This window comes from Penaeus chinensis, chromosome 4 (genome assembly GCF_019202785.1).
Source record: "Penaeus chinensis breed Huanghai No. 1 chromosome 4, ASM1920278v2, whole genome shotgun sequence".
Lineage (NCBI taxonomy): Eukaryota > Metazoa > Arthropoda > Malacostraca > Decapoda > Penaeidae > Penaeus > Penaeus chinensis.
In genome coordinates, this window is record NC_061822.1 from 37,664,694 (window position 1) to 37,674,693 (window position 10,000).

A 10,000-nucleotide genomic window follows, 5' to 3' on the forward strand; every position below is an offset into this window, starting at 1 on the left:
CCCATACTTTGTTCTGGCTCTATTTTTTAGACTGCCCTAGAAATTCTATAGCTCCACCCACCATCCCTCTTCCCACCAATCACATAAATCAGCTAGATTGTGCCCCACCCTCTAACCAAAATGAGAAACTATCATTGGCAGAGTCTATGTCAGTTTCCCCCTTTGTGATCCTACCCTTGTCCTCCATATCCCCCTATTCTTTGCCTTATTTACCATGAAATGAAATTGAGACTTTCTCAAATCGAGAGAGAGAGAGACAGGAAGAAACTGTATTAGATAAGAGACTCTCAGGACAACACATGCAAAGGTGAGTGCCCCGGACACAAGAACTCGCATCTTTTAAATTATCTGTTTTTATTAAGTAAATAGCTGTTGACCTTTTTATCTTCTTTTTCTTTCTTAGCTGTGCTTCTGTGGTGTAATTGTTTAGTGTTTCTCTTTATATGGTTCACCATAATAATAATAACAATGCTGATACATGATATGAAGACTTATCTCTGATATAAGGGTGATTTATATTTTTTCCTATGAAAAATTAATTTAGGCACTGGCACTGCAAGAATTTAATATGCAAATTATCTGATAATGTAAAAATTCCTGAGCCTCTCTTTCATTCTATTATCCTCAGCTTTAATTGAAATGAACCTACCAAGTAATGCCTTTGCTCTTCTGTGTCTGGATCTTGCTGTTGCTAAAAACTCAGGTAAGTCATGTGCATGAGACTCCAAGGAATAGTCTGGAGTGAGGGACACTGAACTGAAGGCTGGCTCAACACTCTGAAATAAAGTAATTCATAAGTAAATCCAAATCTATGAGAGTACAGATTAGTTAGCACATTATTTATTTAGTATAGTCTTAAGCCTCAGCCACCAGGTGGCATGTACATACATGCCATGGCGTGCCTGGGCTATATTCCAGGTGGCATGTGCATACATGCCATGGTGTGCCAATCCCATTTTCTGGGGGTATGTATGTCATGACAAGCATGCTAGGGTGCCAACATGAGCTCCCGGTAAGGGGGTCCAGCCACAACCCAGGAGAGAGGGCTTGCGTATTGGGAAATCACCCATTGGCATTGGGTTAAAGTCTAAAGCTTCTATAATGCCCTATTATATTTTAACTAAGTGATATAGCAAACTATTCACTTCAATTACCAAAAAACAATACTGCCTCAAAGTCTACAGAACATGGCAAACTAAGGTAAAGATTAGTAAGGCAAGTTTGGATAAAATCAAACAAAAATGCACTGAGATGCATAATTTAAATGGATAACCTGAGCTGAGGCCAAAGTCAAGAATAGACAAATATGTACAACACAACAAACATAAAGTCTACTCACCTGAAAATGCCTGCCTACTTGTAGAATTGCCTCGCGCAGATCTACAAGCAACTCAGTCTGGCGGATATTTTTGTTACGAAGGTCATCATTGCTGCAGTCATCACCAAATAATATCAGCTCCAGCATAGATTTACTCTTGCTAACTTGTCGCCTGCAAATATAAAAATACAATATAAAAAACTGAGTGTGCAAATACGTAGATAAGAAAGCAGATATTTTTTAAAATGAATTAGCAAATACAAAAATGTTATATAGGAAAATAGTTACATATGAAGCAAGAAGAAAAAAGAAAACTGAAGTAAAAAATTTAATTTAACTCTTTCTTGATTTATGAAGCTACACAGGAAAAGGTATGAATGAGAATGACCATCTTAACGGCCCAAGGGATGTCTCTGATGCATTTTGATTACATCTCCATCAGAAATACATACATTTCCGATGACGATTTAGCAGAAACATATCAAATACATCTCTTATACTGTGAAGATATTCATTCTTACTCACACTTTTTCTAGATTTGTCACAATGAACACTGTTTTCAGTATTGCAGAGATAGTGACTTCATTCTTAATGTTAAGACATCAAACAAATGAGACTAAATTAAATCAATGAAAAGAATTATTAAAGGAAATCAGTATCAGTACCGTCATCCTACCACTAGTTATCATGAATGACAGATCAAAGACTCCTAATCCCAATTATCTTTAGATAAGATATAAATATCCAGCTAAGGCAGTATGCAAAATGAAGCAATTTCATATGATATGACACATCACAAAATTGCCCATATGCAGTTAGAACACTGTTATCACATAAAATAAAACAAATGTACTTTTAACACATATATATATATACCAACCTGTCATCACTGTGAGGAACTCTGGCAAGTGCATGTGCCCAAAAAAACATTTGTGATGATGATCATCATCAAACAGTCTTACTGACCATATACTTGTTACTACCATTTAAACCACTTTTGTACCCACATTTTGTCAAGCCACTGATAAGATAATGGTTGTCATTCCCTGCCTCCAAAATCTTTTAAAATCACAAATGATCACAGTAAAAATAGTATTGAATATAGAAACATTATCATTCACTCAGTACCTTCTGCTAACATAATCGATATTCACTGAGTAGAAACACTGTGAAGGAAGCTTCCTGTGATATATGATACTTTTATCACTTATACATGTTGTTGCCATACAGGGATCAACCATTTCTTGACATTTTAGCATATAAGAATACCTTTTACTGATAATTTATCTTGCATTCATGTTACTCCTTCCTGAGCTATTTATAAAATCTCAGGCATTCAGAAAAGGTGTCCTTTGGATTTCTTAGAATACACAAACTGGATAAAAAAAAAAGATAAAAAAATCCAAAAGGAAGTCAAATGTTAAACGGACATACAGTACAATGATACTGACAATTATTATAAAGGAAGTAAAATACGAAACTAAAGTAATGATGCTGATAACTCTACAACTCCTCACCTGTTTAGCTGTTGCTTGGGGAGGTTTGTAGAGTGATCTGGGTTGATAAGTGCACCATGATCAGCCATAAGATATGCAAGGTGGCGTCGGCGGTGGGTCTCAACCATTACATCTGTTAAGCTCCCACATACATTATCCATTACCTAAAACAATGGAATGTATCAAGTACAATCAAACAAAAAAAATCATGTTTATAAATCAATACAAGTATGGTTTTTCACCAATAAATACCTTTTTCTCACCTTAAACAAGCAATCAACATCATCAATATCCCCTGGAATATCTGACAGTGCATTGAATATCTGTGCTGAATTCTCAAGGCTACGGAGCTCTGCCTCTGAAATGAAACAGTAACAGTTTTACATTCACAAAATATGGCCAAAATTCATATAGCAAAGGCCAAGCAATATAAGACCAAATTGGAACAATATACACCATTAACTTACCCTTAATCTTCAGCATGGCAAGAGTGACCTGGAAAAGCACAATGGATCCATCCAGGAAGAACAGGTCCCACACCCTCAGGAGGATCTTCATGTGAAGCACTGAGGCAAAAAGGGTCACATACCAATGCAAGGTGATGAGAGAGAGTTCAATGTCATGTTCTCGTACTACAGACTCCACTCCAGGCAGATAGGTACACACCAGGGCAGCCAACACACGCTGATCTGCTTGTACACCTACAAGAATAAGACCAAGCATTTAGTAACTGTTACAGTATAGGTAAATGTTTTTCATGTACTGTAGATAATCAAATATACATGATATTTCATATGAAATCAGTGCACTGTGAATTCATCTTACAATAAGGCACTCAAAACAGAAAAAATGCTATCTGATTAACCCATCGCTGACAGGCATGGCCCATACATACATGCCATGCCCATTGTGAGTTTACTTGTTTAATTGTTTTTACACACAGATGGATACACTTGTACTAAGTCACCAGTGAGCCAGTTATGAGTACTCCCTGTCTCGCCCATTCACCCTTTTCATTGATAAACAAAAATATTTAGTTATCTCATTTTGCTGTTACTAATGTTTATAACATTATAGTAATTATAATGTTTATAATAAAAATAACACCATCGATATTTATAGCACTAGTAAAAAATATGTTTTTCCCACCAATTCAAGGAAAGGTGAAATCAGGTAAGGTTTCAAGATTTCCTAACTGACTCCTTTGTGGCTAAGCACTAGCAGAGCCATCCATGTACAGACATTTCACAAAAATATAAAAATGAGCACAGCATTTTCCCCATTTTTTATTCATTTTTTTCCAGTGGCAACGGGTTAAAATTTGTATCATAAATTTCATGAGAAAACATACTGTACAGAACAGAAAGAAAATGAAAGCATAAGAAAAATAATGGATATTTTGAGTGTGAACATACTTGGAATCTAATCTACTTCAAGATAAACATTTTGTCTCAGGCACTCCCAGTCAGTAATGAATACTTTTAATAACTTCCTGAAAGGCTGTTACATATGATCATAATCCTTTACTTACAATACATCCAAGCCTTCTGCTGAAATCTAAATAGCAATTGAAAAGAGGCCACTGCAAAGGATTTCCTCTAAAAGTAAATCAGAATATGTCCTTGAGTTATTCTTACCCAGCAGAGTTGAGGAGTAGTAGGAAGCAGGCAGCAGATCCTCCACTATAGTACACATTACCCAGAAAGCTTCCTCCTCTTCTAAGAAAAGCAGTAGAGATGCAGCAATCATCCCCGTACCTTGGCAATACCTGACGTGCACACCCAGTTAGTATTCAACATGCAAAAGCCAGATGTGACAGGACTAATTCTTGGCAGTTCAGCCTTTACTGATATGCCCATGCACGTTTATGAGAAGTGGGTACAGGAGTTAAGATTAGTGTCTGTTTATATAGAGGTTAGTAGTACTGAAAGCCAGTAACACCAGCAATGCACAACAGTCACAAATACACCATGTAAAAGTAAATTCCAGTTGTTATTCATATTATTAGTGGGTATACTTCTTAGCATCAATTTGCAGACTCTAGAGGAATGAGAACTATTCAGTGCTTCCTAAATAAGTGCAAAATTTACTATTATTAAATAAGTTAAAGTGCCTTCAGTCTAGACATAGAAGAAATAGATTATAAAAAAGAGGAAATTTGTTTGATATGTACGCAGTACAATATTTCAAATCTGTAGCTTGCTAGCTCTTCCATTTCACAGAATTGATTTAAAAGACAACCTAGGCATACATGCTACTCTTATCATTACATGACAATTCATAAAGAATGGGGTACTGTTTTCCCTCATTCCCACTACACCCAAAAACAGAATTATGACTATGGAGATCCTTGGTGACAATAGTAAGTCATAAGATAAATCAAGTGATCAACAAGAAGGAGAAAAGAAAACTGTTATCAGTATTCCTGAGGGTAAGCAAATTTGGTTAGAGAGAGTGTGTATGTGTGTATGTGTGTATGTGTGTATGTGTGTATGTGTGTATGTGTGTATGTGTGTATGTGTGTATGTGTGTATGTGTGTATGTGTGTACGTGTGTACGTGTGTACGTGTGTACGTGTGTACGTGTGTACGTGTGTACGTGTGTATGTGTGTATGTGTGTATGTGTGTATGTGTGTGTCTGTATGTCTTTGTGTATGCACAAGCCAATATGTATGCACACGAGTACACGTGTGGTTATCTATGTGTTAGCGCTCATGTGTATATGTCCACAGGTGTGTGTGTGTGAGGGCACATTCAAACATATCTGAGTGCATGTTCAAGTACTTTATCTTGTTATCAATCAAAAGAAAATGAATTATAAACACATATATATACCCTAAATCCCCAAACTTACCCAATATCAGGGTAGAGCCAGGCAAGGGCCCTCAAAACCCGCCGCAGTCGTGGAATGCCCGTGGAAGTGAGTTGCGAAAAGCATGCATTGGTGGGCATAGTGCGCAAGAGGTCCTTTTCTATTTGTTTGCTAGTCATGAGGGCATCATTGCTCGATGCTTTCACCACATCTCGATAGGATATGTCTGACTGCTGCTGCTTCTGAAGGGCACCTATGATAATACAAGGACAGTAATGTAAGTATCAATAATATGTAATACGTAAACAATTCACAAGACAAATCATACCAGAACAACCCATATGCTTCAAGTAAACCACCTCTTTCTCAAAAAGAAAAAAAAAAAAAGGCAAAACAACTCACCAGAGAGTCTCAGCCACAACTGCGGTCGTAGGGAGTGAGGGACCCCATTCTTGACCATCCCCCTCAACTTATCTGTCCTTGGCAGCCGCACATCAACGTGGTCCCATGTCAACTCCCCGACCTCATCGCTGTGGCTAAACTCCAGGTATGCTATCCACTGCAATCTGAAGTGATAATGGGTGAATATACAAAGTAAATTTTAAGAATCCATTGAAACAGTTGTGAAGAAAATAATGAATATTAATAACAACAACAATACCATCAACAATGGCATAAAATATCAATAACAATAACAATAATAATAGTAATACACTACAATTTACTATCACATGTGCAAGATATACATACATCTAAAAAAAATAAAAAAAATACCTGTGCTGCGGATCCTCAACAAATGGCTGACTCAGTAGCTTCTTACTACTCTGTTCAGGGCCATCCTCCTCCTCTACACGAAAACCAAACTCATCAAACCTGAAACAAAAACACAATTGCTGAATACAGTTCATACAGTTTGAGTAAGAGTTTCTGAAGTTTTAATATCTATAAACTGCAGATGTTGAATAACTTTCTACTCTCATTCTGCCATAAAGGTTAAGTCTCTCTATGATAATGACTATATTTCTTTCTTTTATATTCTAAATAGTTTCAACAGCTGATCAGGTAATGCTGAATCTAAAATAGCACATTATGAAGCATTCTATCCAACTAACCATTTCTGAAATTAGACCCATATAATATATTCCAAGTGTAAAGAATAGAATGAAAGGAATAAAGGATAGAAGGAAAGGAATACAGAAGAAAAAAAGAAAGAAAAATAATAATGAAAAAGAAAAGGAAAGAAAGAAAGAAAGAAAGAAGGAAAGAAAGAAAAAAAAAGAAAGAAAGAAAGAAAGAGAGAAAGAAAGAAAATAAAAAGGAATGAAAGATAGAAAGAAAGAAAAAGGAATGAAAGAAAAAAAGAAAGAAAGAAAGAACAAGAGAGAGAAACCAAATGCTCACCTATAATCTGGCTGATGGTTGGGATCAATATGCTGGTCCTGCTGTGACAGCTTCAGGAGAATGTCCTGGGGCCACATGGAAGGGGTGATGGCCGAAAAGGGACCCCCAATGCAGGGCTCTGTCACTCCTCCACAACTTCTGCCAATGCTGATACCTAGTAGGAGGATGGGGAGTTGATAAATAATCATGATGATAATAATAATAATGATAATAATAATAATGATAATAATAATAATAATAACAATAATAATAATAATAATAATAATAATAACAATAATAATAATAATAATAATAATAATAATAATAATAATAATAATAATAATAATAATAATAATAATAATAATAATAATAATAATAATAATAAATAATAATAATAATAATCACAATAATAATCATAATAATAATCATAATAATAATCATAATAATAATCATAATAATAATAATAATAATAATAATAATAATAATAATAATAATAATAATAATAATAATAATAATAATAATAATAATAATAATAACAATAATAACAATAATAACAATAATAACAATAATAACAACAATAATAATAATCATAATAATAATAACAATAATAATAACTATGATAATAATAACCATGATAATGATAATAACAATATTATCAAGTGATAACATTAATAATAACAAAAATAATACAACAACAATAACAATAACACCAAACTCGAGAAAAGCAGTAAAAACTACCCCTGCTGCCATACCTGTCGTCAGCCCTTCTGGAGCATCAGGGAGGAACACCTCATCATTCTCATCCTCATCCACAGCTGTGTCGACATGGACCTGGGTTGTGCCATCTGAGTAGCCGTCTGGGGCACGGGGGCCAAAGAGCGTCCGTGCTATCTTCATGGCACTTGGCACTTGCGGTCTTGTTTCCTCTGGTTGTCTCACTCGTGTCAATCTTATTCTTGTTTTCCCGGGATTATCTGGAAGATTTACGAAGAACAGAAGTTATTTATTTTATGCATTTATATATAGTTCTATGTTGGAAATCAATATATTGGTGAAATCATGTTCAGATTCTAAGTAAAGTAGACCACATACACCTTCTCCTTTATACTGGTATTATGCTTCCTCTAGAGAATATTTAGAACCCTGCAAATTATGTTCTTAAAAAGTTTAATACACAAGTAATTAAGAAACACTTTTTTTAATAAAGGACCTTCATGGGTGTTATATCATATATCATATAACACTTAGAGTAGTCTACCTTCTGACATATCTGCAGTCTTAGCAAAAAGCCAGATATCATTTCGTCTTTCTTTCAGAAGTATATAATTTACTTCTTATCTTCAGTCCTATGAAAAATATGATATTCTTTGAATGATCTAATGACCTTGCATTAAACCAATGTTTATGCAAGTTACCACAACTAAAAATAATTGGCAATGCTGTGAAACATTAACATAATTATGACGTAAAATCAACTGCATATAAATTAGTAAATCAGCAAAAATATTACTTTCCTTATTATCACAAAATAGCTTAGCTAGCTTAACTTATCATATATTTAAAAGCAGAAATCCAGAATCCAATGATGTATAAGCAGATGCATAAAACTTATCAGATTCTTTTGGTTTCATCTGATAATTCTCCTCAAGTAAAATTTTCTATATAAAAAAAAAACAAAAAAAACACATGACATGCTATTTATTCCTATTAAAACATATCACTCTGTTATTTTTTCCACATCACAGGGCTTTTCATTTTATTCTTGGAATTTCTCACTTCAATCCATAGTATTATTTATAAATATTGCATAAAACTTTATCACGCTAAATGCAATTAAGAACCCTGCTTTGCATAACATCACCAGATTATAATTTAAAATAAGTTATAATGACTCAAACTGATGGTCCATAATCACATTCTAATATCACATTTACCTGATTCATAAATAACATTATACTATATACATAAATAGATAGGTAGACAGTTAGATAGATAGAAAGTTAGTTAGATAGATAGATAGATAGATATATAGATAAATAGATAGAAAGATGGATAGATAGATAGATAGATAGATAGATAGATATACTTGTTTGTGTGTGTGTATGTGTATATATATATATATATATATATACACATGGATACATACATACATACATAATTTTTTTTTTTATGCACAATCGCAGCTATTTCTTACAATAGTCTTAAGATATTTCAAAATTCTTTTAAACACCATAAAATGAAAATACAGATCCCAAAAGGAAAATCATTTTCTACTGTAATTGACATCACATGTATGTAATGCCATGCCCACTGTAATTTTATTTTACCTTTCAACTGAGTTTACACTACAAATAGCTCCTCAAGTTCCAAGTCATCAAAGAGTCAATTAGTCTTACCAATCTCTCATGTTTAATATTTTCTTTTTATATGTCATACTGCTCCTAGTATTGTTAATAAAGTTACAATAACTATTATGTCAATAATAACAATTACACCATTGATATAAATGGCATCAGAAAAATAAAATTCTTGGTGGCTGAGCACTTGTAGAACCATCTATGTGTAAACAAAATTCACAAAACAAAACTACAGTGGACATTACATGTTCCCGCAGCAATGGCTTATGATCATCACTGCCAGTGTATATAGACACAATCTCAGCAGTAATTAATCAAATTATCACATACTGTCAGCTAATAAACAGATAGATCAAAAGACATATAAAGATGAATAGACAGATAGAAAGATATGGATACAGACTTGTACAAATAAATAAATAGAAGAAAAAAAAATAATAAAATACTGAGGCACCAGCATAATGACCATGGCTACTGGCATTCTTGCGCATGTCAGCAAACCTTCACCATTTACATTCCGGCATGACAGAGCTGAGATTGGTTAAGTATTTTAGGAAAAACTCACTATTGTAGTCTAAAAGCTCTATCTTGTCAGATCATATATGATGGAGGTTTCTCTGCCTTCCTGGATGTCTCA

The 10,000-nt window shown here is 34.0% G+C and overlaps 1 protein-coding gene across 2 annotated transcripts in view; it reads right to left on the reverse strand.

The window, feature by feature from the left end:
• Window positions 1–10,000, reverse strand: part of LOC125046468 (small G protein signaling modulator 3 homolog) — a 20,678-nt gene that overhangs the window by 8,904 nt on the left and 1,774 nt on the right. For both annotated transcript variants that reach the window (XM_047644258.1, XM_047644250.1), the window contains exons 2-12: window positions 7,759–7,980; window positions 7,028–7,181; window positions 6,401–6,499; window positions 6,029–6,192; window positions 5,669–5,879; window positions 4,452–4,582; window positions 3,282–3,515; window positions 3,078–3,172; window positions 2,836–2,978; window positions 1,340–1,490; window positions 650–776 (exon numbers count right to left, since the gene is read on the reverse strand). In XM_047644258.1, the coding sequence (XP_047500214.1) occupies window positions 650–776; window positions 1,340–1,490; window positions 2,836–2,978; window positions 3,078–3,172; window positions 3,282–3,515; window positions 4,452–4,582; window positions 5,669–5,879; window positions 6,029–6,192; window positions 6,401–6,499; window positions 7,028–7,181; window positions 7,759–7,903 (1,654 nt within the window). In that variant the 5' untranslated portion in view covers window positions 7,904–7,980. The remainder of the gene's footprint in view (window positions 1–649; window positions 777–1,339; window positions 1,491–2,835; window positions 2,979–3,077; window positions 3,173–3,281; window positions 3,516–4,451; window positions 4,583–5,668; window positions 5,880–6,028; window positions 6,193–6,400; window positions 6,500–7,027; window positions 7,182–7,758; window positions 7,981–10,000) is intronic.